At 38.4% G+C, this 27387-nt stretch overlaps 1 protein-coding gene across 2 annotated transcripts in view; it reads right to left on the bottom strand.

The window, feature by feature from the left end:
* FAF1 (Fas associated factor 1) overlaps positions 1-27387 on the bottom strand; it is a 320478-nt gene that overhangs the window by 70597 nt on the left and 222494 nt on the right. For both annotated transcript variants that reach the window (XM_034778048.1, XM_034778049.1), the window contains one exon: positions 11386-11540. In XM_034778048.1, coding sequence (XP_034633939.1) covers positions 11386-11540 — 155 coding nt within the window. The remainder of the gene's footprint in view (positions 1-11385; positions 11541-27387) is intronic.

The following is a 27387-nucleotide window of genomic DNA, read 5'->3' as shown; positions in this document are numbered from 1 at the left end:
CCACTGGACACCCGATAGAATCATTCATAAAAATATAATCAAAACATACCCTCGTCCCTGTCTGGACTACTAGGTTCTAAGAGGAAGGCAAAGCAGGTCCACTGCACTTGACAGTCAGCAATGGGAAAAATTCTTCTAGGGGGCTGGGTGAGCCCAAAGCACACCAGAAACCCTACCACAATAAAAACATAATGCAGCTAACCACTATAACAACACAAGGGGTGGGCAGTTTGGATGTCAAAGCAGCGTCAGCCCTAACCCAGGAGGAAAGATATACGCACTCTGCATTTCCAGATGGGAATGCCCCTGTTCAATCAGGGCTGTTGTGAAGACCAATAGCAGCTGCAGGAGTAGGCAGAAGTGCCCCTAGAATCATAGAATATCAGGGTTGGAAGGGACCTCAGGAGGTCATCTAGTCCAACCCCCTGCTCAAAGCAGGACCAATTCCCAACTAAATCATCCCAGCCAGGGCTTTGTCAAGCCGGGCCTTAAAAACCTCCAAGGAAGGAGATTCCACCACCTCCCTAGGTAAAGCATTCCAGTGCTTCACCACCCTCCTAATGAAATAGTGTTTCCTAATATCCAACCTAGACCTCCCCCACTGCAACTTGAGACCATTGCTCCTTGTTCTGTCATCTGCCACCACTGAGAACAGCCGAGCTCCATCCTCTTTGGAACCCCACCTCAGGTAGTTGAAAGCAGCTATCAAATCCTCCCTCATTCTTCTCTTCTGGAGACTAAACAATCCCAGTTCCCTCAGCCTCTCCTCCTAAGTCATGTGCTCCAGACCCCTAATCATTTTTGTTGCCCTCCGCTGGACTCTTTCCAATATTTCCACATCCTTCTTGTAGTGTGGGGCCCAAAACTGGACACAGTACTCCAGATGAGGCCTCACCAATGTCGCATAAAGGGGAACGATCACGTCCCTCGATCTGCTGGCAATGCCCCTACTTATACAGCCTTTCATGTTATTCTCCCAGGGGATCCTGCCCATCTGTTCCCTGAGGGAGTCAAAGTCTCTGCATTATCTCCCAGTACCATCCGTTTCCAGGCCTTCTAGTTGGGTTTTAGGCCTTACTATAGTATATAAACTGCTCTCTTTTTATTAGTTGATTGACTTCTTCTGGTGAGGGACTCAGCTCAAGCATCCTCAGGAACTTCAATACCATTTGACTATAAGGTTTTATGGAGGCAGCTTTGTAGATTTAAATGGAGTTGTGCTTGATTGACTTCCCTTTTTCCTCTCTGAGAGATCCCTGAGGTCAGTGCGTGGCACTTGCTCTTCTGCCGCCCCTCTCTTGCCAGGGGAACACAGAGTTCTGTTCTTTCACACTCCGTCTTTAACAAAGGTGAGAGAACTAAGAGTGAGAGTGCATAGGCTGCAATGTCATTGATAGGCTTATGACCCACATCTTTACATCTCCTTTTCATTACGCTTGGTTTGACTGGCCACATCTGGGTGAGATATGGTTGGACAAGAGATAGCTGGCTAAGGCACCAACGTGTTAAGATAGATGTGTAGCTGGTTGGCTACGAGAAACCTCCAGAACAGTAGATGGTTAGATGTGCTTCCTCAGTTAAAGGGATATACCTGTCTTTTGTTAACAAAATTTCTTTTCAAATTGTTAGATTGAATCCTCAGTTCTGCTTGGATATTCAGGTAGCAACAATGGCCAAGATAGTTTTATACATTTGTGTGTGCTGAAGAGGTTATCATCTTTACATTACTTAAAAAAGTGGTAGGCACTTAAAGAAAAGAGAAAAAGACAAAGTCCCTACTGCAAAGAGCTCGCAATCTAAGTTTAGACATAATAAACAAAGTGCTATGATCTTTCCTTCCAGATGTGGACTTCACCACATGACTTTGTCATTTCAGACTGGATTACTACAATTCACAGTACAAGGGGCTCTGCCTGAAGACCGCTTTCAATTTCAGCTACTGTAGTGTAAAATGCAGCTACCTGTTTTCTTAAGAGTGTTTTGTGTATGGAGCATATTACAGCTGAGCTCCATTTACTACACACATTTCCAATACGTTTGTGGGTTCAGTTCAAGGTGCTGGGTTTGTGCTATAAAAGCCCTTTGTGGTTTTAAATCTTATGTTGTCTTAACTAACAGACCAACTCTCCTCTGCTCCAGGTCAATAGCGGAGGGCAGTTCTGACTGATAGCCCTTATATATGTCCAGGACTGAAAAGCACAGCATTCCCAGCTCCGGATCTCACTTTCCTCACTGATCCAGCTGACCTCAAATTAGTCTACCTTCAGTCAAGTTCTAGGTATCCACAGAGGCTTTTGCCTTAAGAGGTTTGAAAGGCAACTGGGTGTGAATTTAAGTTTTTACTTGTGTGGTTTTGAGGTGCTGATACTTGATGTGTCAGATTTGCATATTCATTTATATACACTGTAGTTTAAAATTTTTGAAATGTGCCCAGAGGACAGTGATAGGCATGTCTTATTAACTAAAAAAAAAATGTATATTAATCAGCTCAATGGAGAGAATTTACATTTTTCCCCTCACTCATGTGTCCCAACATAAAATGGAGCCTAGCAATCATGACTAAAACAAAATACATTCTGTTTTTAGGCTTCTGAATCTGTTTAACAAATATTTTTAAACTAGACATTTGAAATCATCTCAAAGATAATGTGTTTTAAAATAAGGATATTTTACTTTTTCTGATGACAGTCTGAAATATTATAAACAGTTTAACCATTATCTATATACAGGCTGGGTTGTTCGCAATCTAAAGAGACAATCACCTTTTATCCTTTTCCTTTTTCCTTCGTCTCAGTGCTATTAGGAAACTATTCACAAGCACAACCCTGAACAATGCTATGCAGTAATTATGACTAGATGACAAAGAGATGTGAACAATTACTGAGCCCATTTTGAAACCCTACACTAATAAAGTCATTAGATGCTGCTCTTGCCATGATCCTTCTAAAAGCTTCTGAAGTTACAAGAACACACGGCATTGTTTGTAGGGACAATTGCTGCTGGCAGAATGCAAACCTTGAGTTAAACCATGCTGCAAATTGATCTTGACATTCTGTTAAGACCGCCACTAAAATCAAAAGCAAAGTAGAAAAGGAGAAAATGAGCGGGTGGGATTTAATCATGGAACAGGAGGGTTCCCTCCTCACCTTCTTTCCTCCTCCTCCTCCTCAAAACAAACCATAGAGAAAATGACAAACTTGCCTGGTGTTTGGGAACCTTTATTTTTAAAACATTAATTAGACTCTTGACCTGGCTGATTCTAGTGACTAGCACTGTATTGCTTTTAAAGGATATTAAACAAAATGTTGCAAAAAGAATAGGTAGGTTTGACAAAACCCCATAAAAAGCTTGAGTGTACACTGAAAGTCTTAATGCCCAAAGAACAAGTCCATCTGGTTTGCAAGCTACCTATACAGAATCTATATTCACTCCCTGGGAAGCAGTCAGAAATTAACAATGATTGAGTCCAGAACACATAGACCCCACACCTGCAGTATATGTGTTGGAGGATCAAATTTGGACTGGAGAGCTAGGTTATTATGGTCAACTGGTCTTTATCCAGGCATGCATCATTCATTAGGTTAGTACTAAGAGTCAGCAACTGTGAATATGGCTAATCCTTGATGATGGAAATTGCAGGTGAGGACAACCTGCTGTTGAGAAGTGCTTTAGTCAATTAACTCTTTCCTAAGATTCAGCAAAGTGAAAAACTATCATTTGAACATTAAGACTAACAAGCACCTGTCAGCACAACTGAGAAAAGTTGGCAATGTCTTGAAATATTGCACCCAAGGGCTTGGGGTTCAAAAGCTAAGAAGCTAACAGACACTCTAGTTGCTTGTTTTATGTGTTTGCTCATGCATTATATATACATACACACTAGTGGGAGTAACCTTTATTTGGCACTACCTTAACCTGGGCATTTTTAGTGTAGTTTTAACATTCTCCCAAAGAAGTTGCTTTTATATAGTGTGTGTATGTGCATATGTATTGTGTTTATAGATGTACATATACATTACTAAAAAAAACAAGGAGTACTTGTGGCACCTTAGAGACTAACAAATTTATTTGGGCATAAGCTTTCGTGGGCTACAGCCCACTTCATCAGATGCATGCAGTTGAAAATACAGTAGGAAGATATACACACACACACACATAGAACATGAAAAAATGAGTGTTGCCATACCAACTCTAACAATTAAGGTGGACTATTATCAGCAGGAGGAAAAAAAACTTTTGTAGTGATAAGCAGGATGGCCCATTTCAAACAAATACATTACTTGGTTCATTCATCACACACACACACACACACAGAGTGTTATTCAGGTTGCAAAGTCAAGCATCTGATAGCTGGGAAATGCCAGATTTACGGTTGTTCATGCAACCTTCACTGTGTCCCCTTGTGTCTCTATGCAGGAAGCAGAGATCCTATAGCTAAAGTATTTTGTACTCATGTAATTAAAGACCTCATCATAATGAATACATACATGGGGGAACAAGTCAGATTGCATAGACAACTATATATCTGGCTTTTCCTAATTTGTGAGTGCCTGACTTTACAACCTAAACCTTTTAACTTAGATTTTTATTTTTATATGTAATATCCTAGAAACCCCAGGATATTACATATAAAAATAAAAATCTAAGTTAAAAGGAAACCCTAGGATATTACATATAAAAATAAAAATCTAAGTTAAAAGGTTTAGGTTGTAAAGTCAGGCACTCACAAATTAGGAAAAGGAAAAAGTTAAAACAAAATGTATTGGGTACAACTTTAACAGCCCTCTCATCATACGTCATCAGCAGGGTTTGAACCCTAAACTTTCAGTACTGCAGCACAGACTTATACTATTTTAGCTATTTCAGCTGGCAGCTGGAGAAGGCAGTTATTCCAGAAGGGCAGTGTCTGGTCTGGTGGTGCCATATGCTGGATCCAGGAGAGTCGTTGGGAGTTCTCTGGCCTGCCTGTCTCTTTCCCCCACCCATCTGGTTCCCGTTCCATGTGGTGCCACCAGAGTGGGGGGCGGGCAGCTGTGGCCATGCACTGGGTCCCTGTGGTGTGGTCAGAGCTTTCTCTTGCCATCACTGCTACAGCTACACTGACAGGTGTTCCCAGTGCAGTACACGTTGCTGCTGTTTTGGCTGTGGCATGGTCCCAGGTCTTCAGGATATTAATAGTCAGTTATTGATTTGCCGTAAGGAACACAAGTGACAAAGAGAAATGGTATTTTTTAACAGTTTATAACTCAGCCAAACCTGAATGGAATTTAATAGGGCAAGTGCAAGTCATGTCGCTAGCCCTGGGGCTTTGTCTCTGCTGAATTTCAAAGACCTCCTGCAAACAATGGAGGTGTTAGGGCTTCGCAAAAAGAAAGGAAAAGAAAAAAAAGATGATCTTTATAATGGAGAGCATTAAACAAGCTAAATACAAGGGTTACCACGCTCTTTCTGCAATAATGCATGAGCACATACAGCAATGTATGAAAAACACACTTGAAAAAACATCTTTAATGAAAACATTGAGAATGGTTGAAAAATTCCCAAGTTCAGATAACATCAAATAAAGTTTATTCCTCTAATTGACATATACTCCACTGACATATACAAGTGCCCAGACTTGTATCTGGAATACAGTGCATTGACAGACATCTAGTCTCCTTAGCCCCATGCCATGATGGAGGAAGGTTGCATCCTCTCCTCTGACAGTCCTATTGAATTTCACCCTCATGGTGGACCCTCCGCAAGCCATCTAATTCCAAGGACAGCAAGGACATTTTCACATCTCTTTGTCTTTCTTTAGTTTTTCTTCTGGGCTCAGTCTGGGCTTCCTAGCAGTTTCTGATACTAGCTGGATTTTGCTGCAGTAAACAAGTGACATTACTATAGATCACCTGCTCCAGGGCATGACACATGATTGGTTCATCTTGTTAGCCCATGGGATTAAGTGAACTTGCTTGGCCTTGGACAGTATAGGTAAATACTGAAAGGGGAGGGAAGCCAATGACAGTAGAGGATGACTGTAGGTTCCTCATCCCAACTGCTGCTAGGATCTAGTATTACTCTTATGTATTATCTTGCTAAGGTCAGTTGTATATTCTGTTGTTGTAGCCATGTTGCTCCCAGGATATCAGCGAGACAAGGTGGTTGAGGTAATATCTCTATTGGACCAACTTCTGTCGGTAAGAGAAACAAGCTACACTGAGCTCTTCTTCAGGTCATAACTCAGCTCAGTATAGTTCGAAAGCTTGTCTCTTTTACCAACAGAAGTTGGTCCAATAAAAGATATTACCTCACCCACTTTGACTCAGTTGTGTCTCTTGGCATTTATAAATAAACTGGTGTCTGTACTCAGCAATCCCAGTCCTAACGAGTAGTTGCATATTTAAACGTAGAATTCAGGAAATGGAAAAGCTAACATTATAATAGCAACATTAACTGATCCACAAAGCACATATACAGTATTTTTGATAACTGAACTGTTACATTTATACCTTAGCATATACAGTCAATCTACCTTTTGTTTTAATTTGTCATTTCACCAACAGCAAAATGTTTTCATTCTAGGGTTAAGATGATTGCCTCACTGACATGTCAAATAAATAGTATTTTTTGTTTGTTACTATCATTAGTACCAAAAATCAACTAAAATGACTTAACAGCTGACACCTAAACTCTAACTCACAAATAAGAAAGTTCCCAAAAAATTAACTCACTGAACATTAAAATACAGGGAATAAGAAATCTTTTCCTGGGGGATTCTTGTACAATAAAGAAAAAATACTAGGTTTTTCTCCGAAATTAAGTTACCTATTTTATTACATCAGTTATTTTATACTTTTCATTCTGGTTCTTTTATTCCAATGCTTTTATCATTTATGAGACATTTTTTATCCTATCTCAGCCAAATAAAACAACAAAAACAATCAGAACTGGCAGCATTTACTTAAAGTGATTGCTCACTACCCTGTAAAACTCGTATCAGAGACAAGCAGCCTTGAAAGTCAAAATGGAACATCTAGTTTACTGTATTAATTATAACAGTCCTCCTATTTGACAGCATAGCAGTCCACATGTAGGTGTAGCTTGAAAACTTTTTAGATATAAAAAATACATCTCATAGTCATAGTGCTAATTAACTGGCATGATTTCTTGTGTCATTGAGAGCAGTAGTGATCACCAAACACTTGGGCTTACAAACTCAGTTCCTGCTTTTGTTCCTGCTGAAGTCATTTGAAAACTCCCACTGACATACTTCAGCGGTTGCTGAGTTGATGGGGCCAATAGGGTCGAATCCTGCAAGGTGTTGAGCACTGCTGGATTAAGGCAATGCAAGGCTTCAGACATATCAGAACTGACTGAAAAATGTTGTTAGAAAATGGTGAAAAATCTCAACATTTTGAAGCTGTTTCCATTTCATAGTGCTCAAAATGGATGCCTTTTAAACAATATTTTAAATCTAAACCATTACTGAAACACTTTTCTGATGATGAATAGACATCCATACTATGACTTCTGACTAGAGTTCATTTAAAAAAATAATAAGTAGGGCTCTACCAAATTCATGGCCATGAAAAACATGTCACGGACCGTGAAATCTGGTCTCCCACCATGAAATCTCGTCTTCTGTGTTTCTATACTATAGAGATTTCACAGGGAAGACCAGTGTTTCTCAAATTGGGGGTCCTGACCCAAAAGGAAGTTGGAGAGGGAGGTCACAAGGTTATTTTAGGGGGGGTGTCACGGTTTTGCCACCCTTACTTCTGTGCTGACTTCAGAGCTGGGCGGCCGGAGAGTGGCGGGTGTTGGCTGGGTGCCCAGCTCTGAAGGCAGTGCCCTGCCAGAAGCAGTGCAGAAGTAAGGGTGGCAATGCCACACCATGCCGCCTTTACTTCTGCGCTGCTGGTGGTGGCAGCTCTGCCTTCAGAGTTGGGCTCCCGGCCAGCAGCTGCCGCTCTCCAGGTGTCCAGCTCTGAAGGCAGCGCCGCCATCAGCAGCAGTGCAGAAGTAAGGGTAGCAGTACTGCAACCTCCCTTACAATAACCTTGCGACCCCCTCAACTCCTTTTTGGGTCAGGACCTCAACAATTACAAACACCATGACATTTCAGATTTAAATAGGTGAAGTCATGAAATTTACGATTTTTAAAATCCCACGACTGTGAAATTGACCAAAATGGACCAATTTGGTAGGGCTCTAATTACATAAGGTCATTACAACACTTTTAAAAATGTTTTTAATTGAAAATGTCATTGTTGCTAAGGAAAGATTGTGGCAATATACTTTTTTCTTATTAGCTGAGAACACTTTTGATTCTCTCTCTCTCTCTCTCACACACACACACACACACACACACACACAGGCCCACACGCCTGTTTTCTTGAACATCAGAAGTTACTATATCATGAAGTTATCCCATTGATAGAGCTAAATACAATTTGTTGGGCTGCTATGCCTCAGAGTCAAAAATTGTGAGATCTCTGTATGCTACCAATAGCTGTGACCATTAACAACGTAACATGCTCAGTCCTCATAAAACAGGCAACTGGTTGTATTGTGACTGGATTATGTTGTAGGCCCTCATCCTGCAATGGAACCTGCTAGCACAGGACTTTATGTCCGTGAGGGATCCCGCTTTACTCCACTGGGACTCTGCATAGGATTACCAGTCCATGCCAGTGATTCCAACCTTTAAACGGCGTGAAAACAGCAGAAAACAGAAAATCAGAGTATCTCAGGAGAGGCTGCATCATTTTCTGTCTAGATAGGGAAAGAAATTATCCTTAGCAGACAGCCTCTCTCTCTTTGCCAAATTACCCACAGTACAACAGTGAAAGCTTTCCTTTTACTGCAGTATAGTACTCCTGGTTTGAGATGTCCCACAGAATTCCATTCCATCTATCAGGATGTATAAAATAAACGGGACTGCTTCTCCTCTGCATCACACTAGTTTTATACTCATGCAGCTCCACTGGCATCAATGGAATTACTCCTGAATTAAACTGGCACAAGAGAAGTAGGTCCATATTCTTTTTTCCCTTCTGCTTGAAGATTTAAGTATAATTGTAGAGATGCACAATAAAATTAGATCAATGTCCACTGTTTCATTGAGAAACATTTTGTATATAATTTATCGTTATCCAAGTTTAGTAGTTAAACAATTATGCTAATGAGTATTTATTTATTTATGGCAGTGCCCACCGCATACTGGGCACTTTCCAAACAGAGAAAGAGGCATAGTTCCTGCCCCAAGAAGCTCATAACCTAAAAAGTAAGATGTTACATTATATATAAACAATGAATCATGCTATTTTGTGCTAACGTGTCTTGTTTACCCCTTACTAATTTTTAACCTCACTGTTAATATGACCATTTCTTTGTTGTAAGATGTTACCAGAAAGCAAAAAAAGAAGGCTTAAGAATCCTATCATACTACACAATCAGTGACTAGATTCACTGAGAATAGCTATAAAGCCTTAAACAAGCCCTTTATTTTGTGTTTTAAAAGTGTCATAAGGAGTTAATAGGACACAGCTGTACAGGCTCTTTCTAACAAGCAGCTTCTGTCGCTTTGGTCACCACAGGTATCTCTGTAACCTGCAAACTCTTATTACTAGTGTATCAAAGTTGTGCTACTTAATAGACTTCTTTAGTAAAACACAACAAAGCAATTACATGGCTGTTGATTGTCAGTCATAAAAAAACTCCCTCAAACACAGTTTTTCAAAAGAAACTACACTGCAATTTTTTGTCATTGTAAAATAAAAGAAACTAGTGAATTAAATGGAGAACAGAACAATATAACAGCAGGTAGTCAACCGAACTTAGCCACTACAGATGGTTTTGAAATAGTGTTTCCTTTTACATCTAGTTGGGGGATAAAAGAAAAGGAGGAGGCTTCTTACTGCCAATGAATGGCAATACCAAAAGATTTAGCCAAGTCTCCAGTCTCTGTATTTGGCCTCATGAAAGACCCTAGATGCTTCATTTTTATCTGTGTTTGGCATTGCTTTTTTCAGCACCTTTAACTAAGTGTGATTAATACAATGATGTCATTAAAACAAATAAAAGGAATTAAAAGGATGGGAGGCTTTTGCAACACTGAAGATATTCAAGGTTAAGTTAAGATACCCTGTGAAACAGATCACAATGGTTTGTTTTTTAAAAGAGTAAATTACTGCACAAGAATATTGCTCTGTTTTACTCTGACACCCTTCATCTAAAGAAAAACTAACACAGTTTACAAGTTTGAGGAATAAGAATGGATAAAGTCTATATTCAGAAATCCAATTACTACTGAGCCACAGGGCAACAGGAACACAAATCTGGATGATTTGTAATTGTTCAATAATAATTTGAATTAGGTAACAACAATGAAGTTGCCCTTAAGTGAATTAATTTAACCTCTTTTGTTCACAAAACAGCACATTATTTTTGCATTAACACACCCAAAATAGCATCATGGCACGTGACAGTCATATGTGCACTTCAAACATGATGAAATGAAGTCCACATTAGAAACTCAAACAGGCCTGACTTTAAAACCTTCATCATTTTTACAGACATCATGATCAACAGACCAAATAAACATATCCCAACATCTACAGGACGGAATTATTTTTATAGTAAGATATGAATGGATTGCTGACTATGTGCAAGTGAATCTGTGGTATAAGTCAAATACATCAATCAGTTTGTGGTAGAATTAAAGCTATTATCTACCTAGCTGACGTGGCCTACAAAGCACTTCCTTAAAATTATTATTTTTGTTAGACACCATTTAACTTATTAATAAATGTTAAATTTGCATTGTGATTTTTGATCACTACCAAAAAATATTTTTGACAGGACAATTGTTTCGTTCATATCAGTCATATGAATTGTTCCCTTTATAATTGGTTTTATAATTATTTTTTTAAAATAGCTTCTATTTAAGATGATAATTTTTCCAATTGCAATAACAAAAATAATTCTGACAGGGCCCCCAGGTAGTTAATTAATATAATCACCTCTCACTGTCAATCAATTGGTGTTGCTCACTCATTGCGGCAGTTCAAAACAAAAATCTTAAAAATATGTTTATATTGCTCTAGTGCTTGCAAAGGAAGATGCAAGAAAATACATTAAATCTGCAATGAAAGAAACAGTAAATAATTTCCCAAACTCTATAACAACAGTGAGTGATCTTATAATGAGAACAAAGAGACTCAGATGGTGTAAACTGGCACAGCTCCATTGACTTCATTGGAGCTAGGCTGACTTAGACTAGAGAACACAGAATGGATTTTTTAATTTAAATAGACACCAAGAAACAAAACATTTGTTACACAGACATGGCAAGCGTCCTTGAAACAAAAGCAGTTCAGCTCACAACTCAAACTGTATTACCTTGCTCGGTTTGCTTCTTTTGTCATATCCCATGCCCAGGTTATGAAGTTCTGACTCAGATATGAAACAATAGATTCGGCACAAAGCATTTGTGAGCAGAACACATTGGTTAGTACGCTTTCATCATGATGGAGGTAGATAGCAAGAAGCTTTCTCTGCAAAGACAGGAGAAAATACTGATCAGTGAAAACACCTGTCTAAGAAGTCTGTTTAGGAACTTAAAATTGCTACTGTAGGTTTGTGTGTTAGTGCGCACAAGACTGTCTACAGTGCGAGACTGACTCTCAACATAAACAAATGTTCTGATTCAGCTGTTTCATACAGTTTAGTAACATGGAAAGAAAAATAGAATTCGAGCAATTAAAGTCAAACTACCCTCTATCCCCCAAAATCCACCCAAATATTTTTAATCCAAATAGTCAACATTCTCTTTCAAAATCCAAGTAAAGGCCCAAAAGTGAATTTTTCTTCTTATTTCCAAAAAGTGATTTGGAATATCCTTAAAGTAGATTAATATTAAAGATATACATTTCAACACAAAAAATAAAAAGCTTATTTAAACAAAAGTACCTGCAGTAAACATTTGACAGCTTCCTGAAAAATGCATACCAAGGAACATCCATTTAGCATTTAGTTCTGAGAATGAGCTAACTATTTTTGGCTTGCTGCACAGTAAAGACAATATTGAATACAGTTCTCATTTACCAAAAACATGCCTTTTATCACAACAAAGTAAATTGTAAATGTTCAGCTTAACAAAATGATAGTGAACTGTTGTTAGCTTGGCTGTTGCCATAAGAGAGCCAAGTTTGGAAACAATTATGATTTCCCATTTTGCTGAAGACTAGACTATTTTAGAGATTATGTACTTGCAAGGGAGAGGATCACCTCTGCATATTTCTTCAGAAACCAATATCTAAATCTGCAATGAAAGTAGCCAACAATGCAACTGTGCATCCTCCCCATAATATGGGGATGTAATGGCAGACCACATGTCAGGAAGGGAAGTGACTGGTATATCTGCGTGTACATAGGGGAAGAAGGTGGGGTGGGAATAATATAGGGAAAAAGATGATTAGGGGAAAGGACCATGTTCTAATATCTGGTATCTGAATAAATCAAAAACACAGTTTTCGAAAAGCAACAGAAAATAACCACAAAAATTATTGTTAGGGACATTATTTAAAAATACTGCTTAAACATCCATGCTGAGAAGGCAAGTGACAAGTAGGGCAAATGGGTGAGTGTTTTTGCATATAATTTTTATAAAGGTAATTGAAAATCTATCCATACGAAGTAACATCTACGTAGGATATTGATCTGGTACTTTGCATTAATATATCAAGATATGGGGTACAATTTTGGGGCAATTCATTTTTAGAAAAATCAGTATATTTATAACCTAGAACACTGGCTATGGGTAAAGTTTAGCAATGTCTGTTTAAACAAGAAGAAGAGTACATTTGAACATTAGACTTTGAGAAAGGGATTAGTAATATACATTAATGTTTGTCTGATTTAATTTAAATGTTCTTCAGAACCAAATACACATGTGCCAGGAAAGGCCATTAATAAGCCTAACATGCAGAGTTCCATATAAGTGCAGCCAACAGTGTTGACCGAAACTAAACTTGAAAATCCAGGGCACTAATGCACAATATCAAGCAATAAAACAGCATCTCTGTGGTGATATTTAATTTAAAAAGAAGAAAGAGACAGGGGAAGATCAGGCACTGTCTGTTTTTGAGGATCAGCCGTTCTGCATTTCAAAGCATCGATCCCTGCAATATCCAGGTTACTGTGCTAGAATCTCGACTATTATATAGCAGTTGTAAGAGAGGGAGGGCAAAGATGTGTTTACTCAGTGATTAGGGCCTTAGAATAAGCCTCTAGCTCCTAGAGAGACAACTCACCACTTATTCATTTGGGCCAATTCACAAAGCCTAGAAAGATTAAACATCCATGCTGGGAAGACAAGCGAATGCAGACGGTGAAAAAGAAATAAAAATTCTTTAAAAACTCTTAGATGACTTCATTATTTTTTCCACAAGGAAACTTTAGGAAAGTGTTTAGTTAGAGAAAAACCCACATTGACCTCTCTCTAAACCCTTAATCTTTCCTTTGTGGTGGCACTGCTTTGTGGTAAGCGGATGGCTTTGCTCTCCTCTTTTCACTGGGAGCTGATAAAAAAAGGCTCTTGAGAAACACTTTTAGTTCCAAAGAAACAACCCCATGAAACTGTTAAATATGAGATTCCATCCAACTGAATGTTCCAAAATATGTACAGTTTTAAGATTAAAAGATTACGGCCAAATTTTAGTAAACAAGACAGGCGCCCAAACTTATGCACACAAACAACAGATGTCTAAATTTGAACTACCTTATTTGTGAGTATAATTGTCATTTGCATCCAGATATCAGGTAGTTAGATGGCTAAACTATCTTTTGTAACTTCAGTTGATTGCAGCTGTAAAATCATGGGCCCAAAAAACTTGCAGGCCACATTGAGGTTTACTGTTAGGATAACAGTAAAAAGAGGCAGTAGAAAGATAATTTAAATGATAGCAAATATACTTTTAAAAAAAATCCAAAACTAGTCATCTCCTGAGCATCCTTTGCTAGGAAAATGTATGTTGCTTTAATATTTTTTACAATGCACTTTTTAGTTCTTTTAATACACTAGGACTGGGATTTCCAAAAATGCCAAAGGACCTGATTTTTAAAGGTTGACCTCAATGGGGGTTAGGTGCCCACGGGCTTTTGAAAATTCCACTGTCTATCCGCATTTTTAGGTGCCTAAACGCCTTTAAAAAATCTGGCCCTAAACCTTTGTCTGCACTAGCATGTGAAAGACAAAACTTTTGTTGTTCAGAGGTGTTAAAAAAACAAAAAAAAACCCAAACACCACCACACACACCCCCACCCCCCGAAAGACAAAAGTTTTGTCAACAACAAGCACTGGTGTGAACAGTGCTTTGTCCTGCCGACAATGCTAACACCGCTTGTTGGGGGTGGAAGTTTTTTCGTTGACAGGAGAGCTCTCTCCTGCCGACAAACAGCAGCTACACTGCGCACCTTTTAGCAGCACAAGTCTCATTGAAAGTTAAGGGATCTAAGTGACTCAGGCACTTTTGAAAAATCACATGCCTCAATTATAAATAGTTCCACCTGGGACTTTAGCTGGATAATAAGTTTTCTGCTACTCCCATTCCTATACCAGGTATTGAGGAAGATGAGAAGGAACAAAGCTCTCATTATGTTAATATTCCAAGAAGGCCTCAGTGACACACTAGGGCAGCACGTAAGCTGATTTTCAGTGGCACTCACACTGCCCGGGTCCTGGCCACCGGTCTGGGGGGCTCTGCATTTTAATTTAATTTTAAATGAAACTTCTTTAACATTTTAAAAACCTTATTTATTTTACATACAACAATAGTTTAGTTATATATTATAGACTTATACAAAGAGACCTTCTAAAAACGTTAAAATGTATTACTGGCACACGAAACCTTAAATTAGAGTGAATAAATGAAGATTCGGCACACCACTTATGAAAGGATGTCGACCCCTGCACTAGGGCTTCCATTAACAGACTTCTTGAGGTGTACTGGGCTTCTGCACACCAGTTTACTTGTCTTGACCATCAAAGTCTCAAGAACACTTACATTCCTGTGGCACTTGAGAAAAGTTCATTTCTTTTGCACTCTTATAGAAGGAATGAGGGAACCCCTGTCACTGGTGGTTTAGGTAGAAACAAACAAACAAACAAAATAAATAGATCTTAAGGATGCTGAAAGAGTGGACTATTCAGGGAATTGGCCTTTTACTTATGTTTAAATCCAGCCTAGTCAAGTTTCTACTAGATACGTATCCACAGTTCAAAAACAAATATCACAATTAGCATTCTTCTTGACAGTCTCAGAGAGCCAAAAGACCAAATAGACATGTAGACTGAGCCACCAAATCACCTCAAGAGGTGATTCCCCTTATGGGTCTCAATTTAGACACCTTATCAGGGCAGAATAAAGTAGCTTGAAATCCTATTTCACCCTCTCTTTTGCGGCCAAACAGATTATTTCAATCTCTAGACCAGCCAATCTAGAAATACTGTGGCCATAAAAAAGGTCAGCATTTGCCATAAATTACAACACAGATGTATCTGAGATATCAGTTTTCCCTTATATTTAGAAAAAGGATTAAAAATTTGCCAGGTATCTAACCAGTCAGAGGATTAAACCTACTAGCCAGAAGTATATACACAAGACAAGTGTGTGAGTTTGTGTGTGTGTGTCCTACCAACAAGTGAGACCCATGTGCAGGATGCTGGTTAACAAACGCAGCTAGCTCTGGAGTATGGAATTAATATAAATCTAGCCCAGTGTTCTATATGGCAGCTGTGAAACTAATCACTTTTGTTCATTTCATTGTTCTGGTGCTGCTTGAGAAGCATCAGCTCTATCTGAAGGCTCAGAGCACTGCATCAGTTCACGCTTGGAAAATTAAACTTTAGAACCATAAGGACAAGAAACTCAACAGTTTTTAAATCAAAACTTAAACTGCAGAAATCAGTACTTTAGGTTTACACAGTCATCACGGAGAGCTTCCCACTAGTCATCAGTGAGTGGGAAAAAGGATTTTTTCAAGCTTTTAGATCAGTAGTTTTCAACCTGTGGTCCACAGACCCCAGGGGGTCCGAAAGACTATGTCTGAGATTTCCAAATTTGAATTGTTTTTAGGGGTCCGCAAATGAAAAAAGGTTGAAAAACACTGCTTTAGATTCATAATGATAAATAGATTTTAAGGCCCAAAGGGACCAATATGATAATCTAATCTGACCTCCTGCATAACACAAGCCATGGAACCTCACCAAGTAATTTCAGCAGCAAGCCCATAATTTCTGTTTGAGCTATCACATATCTTTAAGAAAACAACCAGTCTTAATTAAAAGACTAAGTGATGAAGAAACCACAACATCCTTCAGTAAATTGTTCTAATGGTTAATTATTCCCCCACACTGTTAAAAATGTCCACCTTATTTCTAGTCTAAATTTGCCTAACTTTTGCTTCCACCCATTAGATCTCCTTATTCCCTTTTCTACTAGTTTAAAGAGCTGACTACTATTAGAAGTCTCTTCCCAATGTAGGAACCTGTAGAATGTGATCAAGTCACCTTTTAATCTTCTCTTGGATAAACTAAATAGATCAAGTTTCTTAAGTATTTCACTATAAAGTATTTCACTTCCTGTACCTCTTTTCTGAATACTTTCCAAAAAGGATGTTGAAAAATTGAAATGTGGACACCAGAACTGGACATAATATTCCAATAATCATCTCACTAATGCCATATATTGACTTGATATTCCCCTGCTTGTGCCTCCAAGGACCATAGTCACCTTGTTAGCTACATGCTGGGAGTTCATGTTCAGTTGGTTATCTACCATAACCCTTAAGTCCTTTTCAGTGTCATTGCATTACAGGGTTGTCTCTCCCATCTTGTAAGTGTGACCTACATTTTTTGTTCCTTAATGTATGATCTTGCAATTGGCTCTATTAAAAACATTGTTCAAATTTGCCCACCTTACCAAGTGATCCAGATTGATCTGTATAACTGATGCATTCCCATTGTTATTTACAATTCCATCAATTTTTGTGTCATCTGCAAATTTTACCAGCAATTACTCTACAGTTTCTTCCAGATCACTGAAAAATATATTGAATATCATTTGGCCAAGAACAGACCACTGTGGGATCCCACTAAAAACACTCCCATAAAATGATTCTTAACTTACAATTACTTTCTGAACTTTAAATGGATTAAAAGCAGATGAACTGATAATGTGGGCTACATTGATTTTGTACAGTGTTGGTTTTTCCTAAATCAGAATGTCATGAAGGACTAAGTCAAATGCTTTACAGGTCTTAGTACAAGACTTTAAGGAACACTAATAAAAATGGATTTTCCTCTGACATATAGCACTCAAAGCATTAAGGAAAGAGTGAAATTCTGGCACTGTATTGACAATCCTATGCATTCATAAACCATGTTTCAGGTTCCAAAATATAATGAGATTGCATTAAGATTTTTTAAAATAAATTTTGGGAACTTTTTATCTGTCTCCAGGTGTTGGAGCCTTTAGAGACTATCTCTTGAAGCTCTAACCACAACTTTCCATCTAAAAATAAAGTAAGTAAACTGAGATTCTAATGTAACAACGGGAATCCAGGTGTTGGAGCTTTAAGAAAAATACCAAGCATGACAAGAGCAGTGATAACATTATGAGAACTGGTAGCACTGGTGACTTGAAACTTTGCTTTCTGCATCTCACACCCACCTGTTCAGGATAATAATTGAAGCAGAAATGCTTACTCAATAGCATCTGGTAAATGCACAAGTGTTCTTTCAAGCTGGTAGAAGGTTTCCTGAATCAAGATCTTTCTTCTTCCTCCAGCCCAAAGGCTTTGTGCAGTGAGAACTGATTTTAACTGAACAAAAGGACAAGTTTTCCACTCTTTAAGCCTTTCAAATGAACAACCTGATCCATCTATCTAAGGTAGCCTTAGAGACTTTAAAACCACTTTGAAAAGTCTCCTTGAGCACAAACAGATATTCTAATACACATCATCTTCATCTCATGAGCAGAATTTAAGCCCTCTTTGATATCCAGATGACAGATGTTACAGTTGATTCCACTTTGATGACAGATTAAGGCAGAAACTGGTCCAAGCTCAAACCCATTTCCAGTGAAACTATGTGTTTATCCCTGGGTAGTAGAATGAGGACACACAGGCACCTTTGTGTGTGTTTGTATTACATACATGACGGAGAAAGAAAACAAAATGTTAAAAGCTAAGGATTGCTAATTCCAACATCTAATGCACCATCAGAAGTGCTGGACTAGAATGAACCCAAGAGGACACAGATGCCAAAGGCTGACAGAATAGGAACGCTAACCAGGTTCAATTCCCCAAAAGGAGTCTGGCCTAAACATTACTCCATGGATACACAGATTGTAAGGTCCGAAGGGACCACTGTGATTATCTAGTCTGACCTCCTGCATAACACAGGTCATAGGACTTCTCTAAATTAATTCCTGTTTGACCTAAAAGCACAACTTTACCAAAAACACCTGATTTTGATTAAAGAATTTCCAGAGATGGAAAATCTAGCCTCACCCTTGGTAAGCTGTTCCAATAGCTAATCACCCTCACTATTAAACATTTGCACCTTATTTCAAGTCTGAATTTGTCTAGCTTCAACTTCCAGACATTTGATCTTGTTATATCTTTATCCGATAGATTGAAGAGCCCTCTATTATCAAATATCTATTCCCCATGTAGGTACTTATACACTGTGATTAAGTCACCACTTAACTTTCTCTTTGACAGGCTAAATAGATTGAGCTCCTTGAGTTTTTCACTATAAAGCATGTTTTCCAATCCTTCAGTCATTTTTGTGGCTCTTGTCTGAACCCTCTGCATTTTATCAACATATTTCTTGAATTGTGGACACAGACACAGAATTCCAATAGCAGTCATACCAGTGCCAAACACAGAGGTAAGGACCAGAAGACAATTGATAACCTCTGGTTCTTACTTCTCAGAGCACTACGAGCCATTACTTAAGCTTTAAGCACTCTCAGAGCTTAAACAGTTGTATTTACACTTTTTGTTGTTTAAATAATTTCAGCAAGGTGCTCATATACCATGGATGCCAAACAATTCAAATCAGATCACACTGATAACCTATATGCCATCTCTCCTACAAAAATTCTAAGTTATAAATTAGAGAAGGATTTCTGTGGCAGAAACCCGTGTGTTCGCACTATTGGAGGCGGGGGAAATGCAAGAGGATGGAATTCCAAATTCTATAAAGCTTTTCAGAGGTGACTTAGAATTTAAGAGATGACTTAACACATTCAAGATGTTTATTAGTAGAGTATGATGATGATGAAGTGCATTTATATGCCACCTTTCATCCTGAAAGATACCAAATCTCTTTATAAAGAATTGCTTCATCCGCAAACGAAATGCAAACACTGTTTAACAGTGCAAAAGAATGGTAACACTTGAGGACAGGAAGTGAAGAATAATATCCACTTGAAACCACAAGGAAAACATTTAATAGATTCATAGATTCCAAGGCCAAAACGGATTATTATGATAATCTAATCCAACTTCCTGTATAACACAGGCCACAGAATGTCCCCAAATAATTCCTAGAGCAGATCTTTTAGAAAAACATCCAAGCTTGATGTAAAAATTTTCAGTGATGAAGAAACCACTATGACCCTTGGTAAATTGTCCAGCAATGAATTACCTCACTGTCAAATATTTATGTCTTATTTCCAGTATGAATTTGTCTAGTTTCAACTTTCATCCATTGGATCATTTTATACCTTTCTCTGCTAGACTGAAGGGCCCATTATTAAATATTTGTTCACCATGTAGATATTTATAGACTAATCAAAACACTCCTTAACTTTCTCTTTGTTAAGCTGAATAGATTGAGCTCTTTGAGTCTATCACTATAAGACAGGTTTTCTAATCCTTCAGTCATTCTCATGGTTCTTCTCTGAACTCTCTCTGATTTTTCAACATCTTTCCTGAATTGTGGACATCAGAACTGGACACAGTATTGGAGTAGCAGTCACACCAGTGCCAAATACAGCGGTAAAATAAGCTCTGTACTTCTACTCACAATTTTCCTGTTTATACATCCTAGGATCACATTTGAAATACTAAGGTACAAAACATACAGGAATGACAGAACAGGTCGTGCTGGTGGGGGAGTGGCACTATATGTGAAAGAAAGCATAGAGTCAAACATAGTAAAAATCTTAAATGAATAAAACTGTACCACAGAATCTCTATCACTAGAAATTCCATGCTTGAATAATAGGAGTATAGCAGTATGAATACACTACTGACCACCTGATCAGGATGGTGACCATGATTGTGAAATGCTCATGGAAATTAGAGAGGCTATAAAAATAGAAAACTCAATAATAATGGTGGATTTCAACTATCCCCATTTTGATGGGGTGCATGTCATGGACTGGGATGCAGAAATAAAGTTTCTAGACACTATTAATGACTGCTTCTGGGAGCAGCTAGTCCTGGAACCCACCAGGGAAGAGGTAATTCTTGATTTAGTCATAAGTGGACAACAGGATCTGGTCCAAGATCTCAACATAACTGAACTGCTTGGAAAAAGCAACCATAACATAATTAAATTTAACATTCTTGTGTGGGGGAAAATATCAAAGAAGTCTGTCACAGTAGCATTTAACTTCAGAAAGGGGAAAACTATACAAAAATGAGGAAGCTAGTCAGAAATTAAAAGGAACAGTCACAAGAGTGAAATGCCTGCAAGCTGCATAGATATGTTTAAAAAATACCATAATAGAGGCTAAAATTAAATTTATACTACAAATTAAAAAGAATAGTAAGAGGACAAAAAATGCTACCATGGCTAAACAACAGAGTAAAAGAAGTATTGAGGCAAAAAGGCATCCTTTAAAATTTGGAAGTCAAATCATACTAAGGAAAATAGAAAGGAGCATAAACTCTGGCAAGTAAAGTGTAAAAGTATAAATTAGGCAGGCCAAAACAGAATTTGAAGAGCAATTAGCCAAAGACTCAAAAACTAACAGCAAAAACAAAATTTAAGTACTTCAGAGGCAAGAAGCCTGCCAAACAATCTAGGGGAGCACTGGATGACCAAGGTGCTAAAGGAGCACTCAAGGAAGACAAGGAGGAGAAGCTAAATGAGTTATTTGCATCGTTCTTCACTGCAGAGGATATGAGGGAGATTCCCATACCTCAGCCATTCTTTTTAGGTGACAGATCTGAGAAACTGTCCCAGATTGAGGTGTCACTAGAGATTTTAGAACAAATTGATAAATTTAAAAGTAATAAGTCACCAGGACCAGATGGTATTCACCCAAGAGTTCTGAAGGAACTCAAATATGAAATTTCAGAACTTGTAACTGTGGTATGTAAGCTAACACTTAATCAGCTTCTGTACTAGATGACTGGAGGATAGGGAATGTGACGCCAATTTCTTTAAAAGGGTCTAGAAGCGACCCTGGCAATTACAGGCTGGTAAGCCTAACTTCAGTACCAGGCAAATTGGCTGAAACTACGGTAAAGAACAGAATTCTTGGACACATAGATTAACACGATTTGTTGGCGAAAAGTCAACACGGCTTTTGTAAAAGGAAATAATTCCTCACCAATCTATTCAAAATCTTTGAGGGGATCAACCGACATTTGGACAAGGGTGATCCAGGAGATGTAGTGTACTTGGACTTTCAGAACACCTTTGACAAGGTTCCCTATCAAAGGCTCTAAAACAAAGTAAGCAGTCATGGGATAAGAGGGAAGGTTCTCTCATGGATCAGTAACTGATTCAAAGACAGGAAACAAAAGGTAGGAATAAAGTTTTCAGAATGGAGAGAGGTAAATAGTGGTGTTCTCCAAGCATCTGCACTGGGACCAGTGCTCATAAGTGATCTGGAAAAGGGGGTAAACAATGAGGTGGCAAAGTCTGCAGACGATACAAAATTATTCAAAATAGTTCAACCCAAAGCTGACTGTGAAGAGCTACAAAGGGGTCTCACAAAACTGGGTAACTGGGCAACAAAATGGCAGATGAAATTCAGTGTTGAGAAATACAAAGTAATTCATATTGGAAAACATAAAACCAACTTTACACACAAAATGATGGAGTCTAAATTACTTATTACCACTCAAGAAATTGATCCTGGAGTCATTGTGAATATTTATTTGAAAATATCCACTCCATGTGCAGCAGCAGACAAAAAAGTTAAACAGAATGTTAGGAACCATAAGGAAATGCCACTATATAAATCCATTGTATGCTCACACCTTGAATACTACATGCAGATCTGGACACCCCATCTCAAAAAAAGTTATATTAGAATTAGAAAAGGTACACCGAAGGGCACCCAAAAATGATTAAGGGCATGGAACAGCTTCCATATGAGGAGACATTAAAAAGACTGGGAATATTCATCTTGGAAAAGAGATGACAGAGTGATATGATAGAAGTCTATAAAATCATGAATAGTTGGGGAAAGCGAAAAAAGAAGTGTTATTTATACCTTAACATAACACAAGAACCAGGGGTCATCCAATGAAATTAGTCAGCAGTAGGTTTAAAACAAACAAAATTAAGTATTTCTTCATACAATGCACAGTCAATCTGCGGAACTCATTACCAGAGGATGTTATGAAGGCAAAAACTGTAAGTGGATTCAAAAAAGTATTAGACAAGTTAATGGCGTACATATCCATCAGTGGCTATTAGCCAAGATGGCCTGGGATGCAACCACATGCTCAGGATGTCCCTAAGCTTCTGACTTCCAGACGCTGGGACTGGATCATTCAGTAATTGTCCTGTCCTGTTCATTCCCTTTGATGCATCTGGCATTGGCCAGTGTTAGAAGACAGGACACTGGACTAGATGGACCATTGGTCTGACTCAGTATGGCCATTCTTATATTCTTATGTTGTTTGCTTGCACCCAGTTTACCAACAGATCCAGATAGCTCTGAATCAGTTACCTGTCCTCTTAATTATTTCCTCAATTTTTGTGTCATCTGCAAACTTCATCAGTGATTATTTTATGTTTTCTTCCAGGTCAATTGATAAAAATGTTAAATAGCGTAGGGCCAAGAACCAGCCCCTGGGGGACCCCACTGGAAGCACATTTATAATTACATTTTGAGACCTATCAGTTAGCCAGTTTTTAATCCATTTAACGTGTGCCATGTTAATTTTATTTCTCTCTAGTCTGTTTAATCAATATGTTGTGCAATACAAGGAGAGAGAAAAAATAATAATTACTCATGTTGCAATCTGGTAAGGACACAGCTTTTGCACAATGAGCCATCAGATTTTTGTTTGTTTGGATGTACACAAAAAATAAAAAAAGTACCTATCCCAAGCTCCAGGTGTCCGACACAAGTTACACTAAGGAAAAAAATGAAATAGTTGCTTACCCTTGACAGTCAACAGGATTGAACTGTTTCAAAGACTACAAATGTGCAAAGTAGCCAGTGTTATGTCTCAGAAAAAAGAAGGCATCTCTCCAGCTGGATAGTGCTCTGGAGCAGCATGCTGGGGCAATACCAAAATACTCAATCGGAAGGAAGACTGTGGACTAGTGGATCAGCAATACCACTTCATGCAGCATTCAGGTTTTCCATCTACGTACTCTACCTCGATAGAACGCTGTCCTCAGGGCCGGCTCTGGCTTTTTTGGCGCCCCAGGCATAAAAGCCTCCCGCCGGGGAACGCGGCAGGGGAGGGCGGCAAGCCCGGCCGGGGCCCCGCTCTCCCCGACCGGCCGGAGCGCCGGGGGGAGGGCGGCAAGCCCGACCGGGGCCCCGCTCTCCCCGGGTGAGCACCGCCCCCCTCCAGGTGCCGCCCCAAGCACATGGTTGGAGGGCTAGTGCCTGGAGCCGGCCCTGGCTGTCCTTGGGAGCCAAAAAATCTTACCATTATAGGTGAAACCGCGTCATATTGAACATGCTTTGATCCACCGGAGTGCGCAGCCCCGCCCCCCCGGAGCACTGCTTTACTGCGTTATATCGAGGTAGCGGTGTACATACAAAGAAATCAGCACTTCAGATGATGAGATCACAGCCCTAGATGATATGGTTAGAAAAGCATTTTTGTGGAGAATGAGAAATATAACCTTTTTAGTTAGTAGATTGTCTAATGAGGCTGTGATACCCTTTTTTCCATCACAATATATTTAGGTTCCTTAAAATAATTATAAGTACTCTTGGAAAAAATGTTTTTAAAACTTTTTGTTAGTATTCTTACAGTCACTGTTCCTAATATATTACAAAGGACTTCCTCTTTCTATGCTAGTAAAGTACTGTGGATAACCCTGGACCCAAATCAACTCTGCTGTCTAAAAAAATCATTTTTACGGTCAACACTGTGAAATCCGAAAAGCTCTTCAAAAGATTGCTTTTGACCTATCGTCATTTCAAGATAATTTTTAACTACTCTCAGAATTGCCAATGTTCTTTCCAGATCTTTCAAAAGATGTGGCTCTCACAGAGCAGAAAAGAACGGAATAGGGAAAGCATGAAACCTAACCAATAGTTTACAGGCTCCTTCTGGCATCTTGGGTGTTCTGCAGGTCCCGGCCAAATAGTACTTCAAGCAAGCAATGTCACTGAAAGACGGAGAATCAGTCTAAACTTAGATGAGTATAATCTACCTACCCACACTCACAGCCCAAGGTGATGTTACAAGGTGAGAAAACTACATGCCTGATTTTCAAAAATACTGAGCAGTTCCAGCTCCCATGACTTCAGATAGTGTTGCTGGTGCTTAACACTTCTGAAAATCAGGCCCAATATAGCTAGTCATACTGAAGGCAGATTATGGACAATTTAACCAAATCCTGGGCTGCACTGACAGATGACGCTATTTTCTAAGTTCTATAATAGCTTTCCACTTAACTTAGAACCATTATAAATATAACCCTTCCTAAAGTAAGGACTCTTTCTTTTAGCAACAGCAGGATGGGATTTCTTTCTGAAAAGGTGACAGGTATGGACTTGGGATTCTGAGCAGTAAGCAGAAGGAATCAAAGGTTTAATTTCCAACTTTTGCTGCTGCCTAAATCACAACAGCAGATGGGTTAGAACAACAGTTGGCTCATACACACAGAGACTTCATCACTCCTCTACTCTCTGCACACCAAATTACAACTCAACAAAACGAAAGCAGGCTTCACATAGTACAATATATAGTACTAATCATCATATATAGAGAGAATCTTATAAGTATTGTATTACAAGAAAGGTTAATAATACAATACAGAATTTTTTTAAAAAGACAAGATAAAGAAGAAGAGCCTCAAGAAAGAACTGTTTCTATTGAAATATAATGGAGAAAACAAAGACCATACTACAGCATGAAATATAGAGCAAATAAACTCATGTTTGGAGTCAAACTAAAAAGAAAGACAAGACTGCAAATATATAAGGATCAAATATATATACACAACAGCAATCAGGTGACAAAATTCACCACAATTATAAAAAACACTATGACATTAATAGAAAGAAATGGTTTAGGTTTGGATGGATGCGAGATGCAACTCTTTGGCTATCTCTGCTAAGGCTGGCATGTTGTCTACATATACAATTTCCATTATGTCATGCCAATGAGACACCAAGTTGTAAAACACATAGACAAACATAGACAGCAGGAAGGCTTCTGTAAAGGAATATTCTGCAGCTCCAGTGTATTACAATTCTTCCAGCGAATCAGCATGTTGGTGGATGAGAAAGGGCCAATTAATTTGGACTTGCAAAAAGTCTTACATTAAGTCAAATTATAGAAGGCTATTATGGAAATGAAGTACCCAGAGTTAAAATTCTGCCATAGATCAAAAACTGTCTAAGTGATCGAAATCAAAGTGCTGGTCTAAGTGGCTAATTGTCAGGAAGCAACGAGTGTGTGCAATGCAGGGGCCACTAAGGATCTGCAATAGGAGTGATATTTAATATAACTATTAGAAGTGGGTAGAGAGAGAAATTGAGAGAGACAAGTGGTGATCTGACAGAGGTATATAAAAATTAGTGCTCTTGAGAAGGTAAATCAGATGATCCTCTACCCTCTCTCAGAATAAAAGACCTAGGGATCACCCACTGAAATTGAAAAGCAAGCAACCATTGATAAAAAGGAAATACTTTAATTTTTTATTATTCAAGCAAAGAACTTAGTGGAAGGCAAAAAGAGAGATTAGACACACATAAATAACAGTACCACCCAAAGTTATTCATTACACATGATAAACATTTATAAGGAATGGATTCCCTCATGCTGCAGAATGTAAGTCAACCACTAACTGCTTGAAGCTAGGAATAAACTTCTACATAAGTATGTAATTACAAACTTGTCCATGATGGGGGGTTTTAACACTTCCTCTGTAGCATCTTGTCTAGCTATTCTTATGTTCCTATACAGTAGCTATTTAAAACTATAATATATAGGGCCAGAAACTCAAAAAGATACCATGGAGATTTCCTTCACTGGGTTGGAATAAACTAAAGTGTTTTATACAACCATATTTCTTTTTTTGTTTTAATAAACCCACGTCTTCCTTCCTCACCCTCACCACACTCACACAGTAACTGATAAATGAAATGTCTTTCTTTTGTACTGAATATGCAGTACATTTCTTGTGAACTCATAACAGAACATGCAGCCAGATATAGAAGCTACCTCAGGACATCAGTTGTTAATGGGAAGACAGCTTGCTGTACATTTGCTACATTTCTACTGAGCACAAAGGACTAGCTGATGTAGAGTTGCTTTCATGGCATTTTACGGGAAGATCATGAGCCAAATTCTGACTCGACACACTGTGGGAAGATCTATATACAGGATGTAAATCAAGACAGAACTTGGGCATATTTTTCCCCTTCACAGCTAGTACAGGGATTGTCATGGAAGAAGTTGCTTTAAAAGTAAACATAATATTAGTTATCTAAAGTCTCAAAGTCAAGAAGCCAAACTGCAAATACTAGTCAAAAATGAGGCAGAACTTTATTAAAATTAAAGTTCTTTTTCAGTTAATGCCTTCTGAAACAAAGTATCAAATGTCTCTGCTTTCTGACACATGCAAGTGAAAGATTTAGAGAAAAGCCTCCATTAAAATATCTATTTTGATAACAAAATGTTTTAAAAATTATTTTAAAAAGTACTTCAAAGTAACTGCAAACTGATTTAGGTAAATATCTTTCATAAAATCATCTCTCAAATATTTCTGCAAGAAAGCTGCAAATTTATATAAACAGGATTTTTTTCAGAAAATGTCAGCAATAGAGATAGGAAAAAAGATATTGATGGCTATGTCACTGAAACTGGACTGTACAGTGCTTTGGACAGCACTGCAAATTCCTCAAGAAAAAGGCTAAGATCTATAAGCACTCTCACTGCCAAGTG

This window comes from Trachemys scripta, chromosome 8 (assembly GCF_013100865.1).
Source record: "Trachemys scripta elegans isolate TJP31775 chromosome 8, CAS_Tse_1.0, whole genome shotgun sequence".
In the NCBI taxonomy this organism is placed as follows: Eukaryota; Metazoa; Chordata; order Testudines; family Emydidae; genus Trachemys; species Trachemys scripta.
The sequence above is the reverse complement of the archived record's forward strand: the minus strand, read 5'-3'. Positions and strand labels throughout refer to the sequence as shown.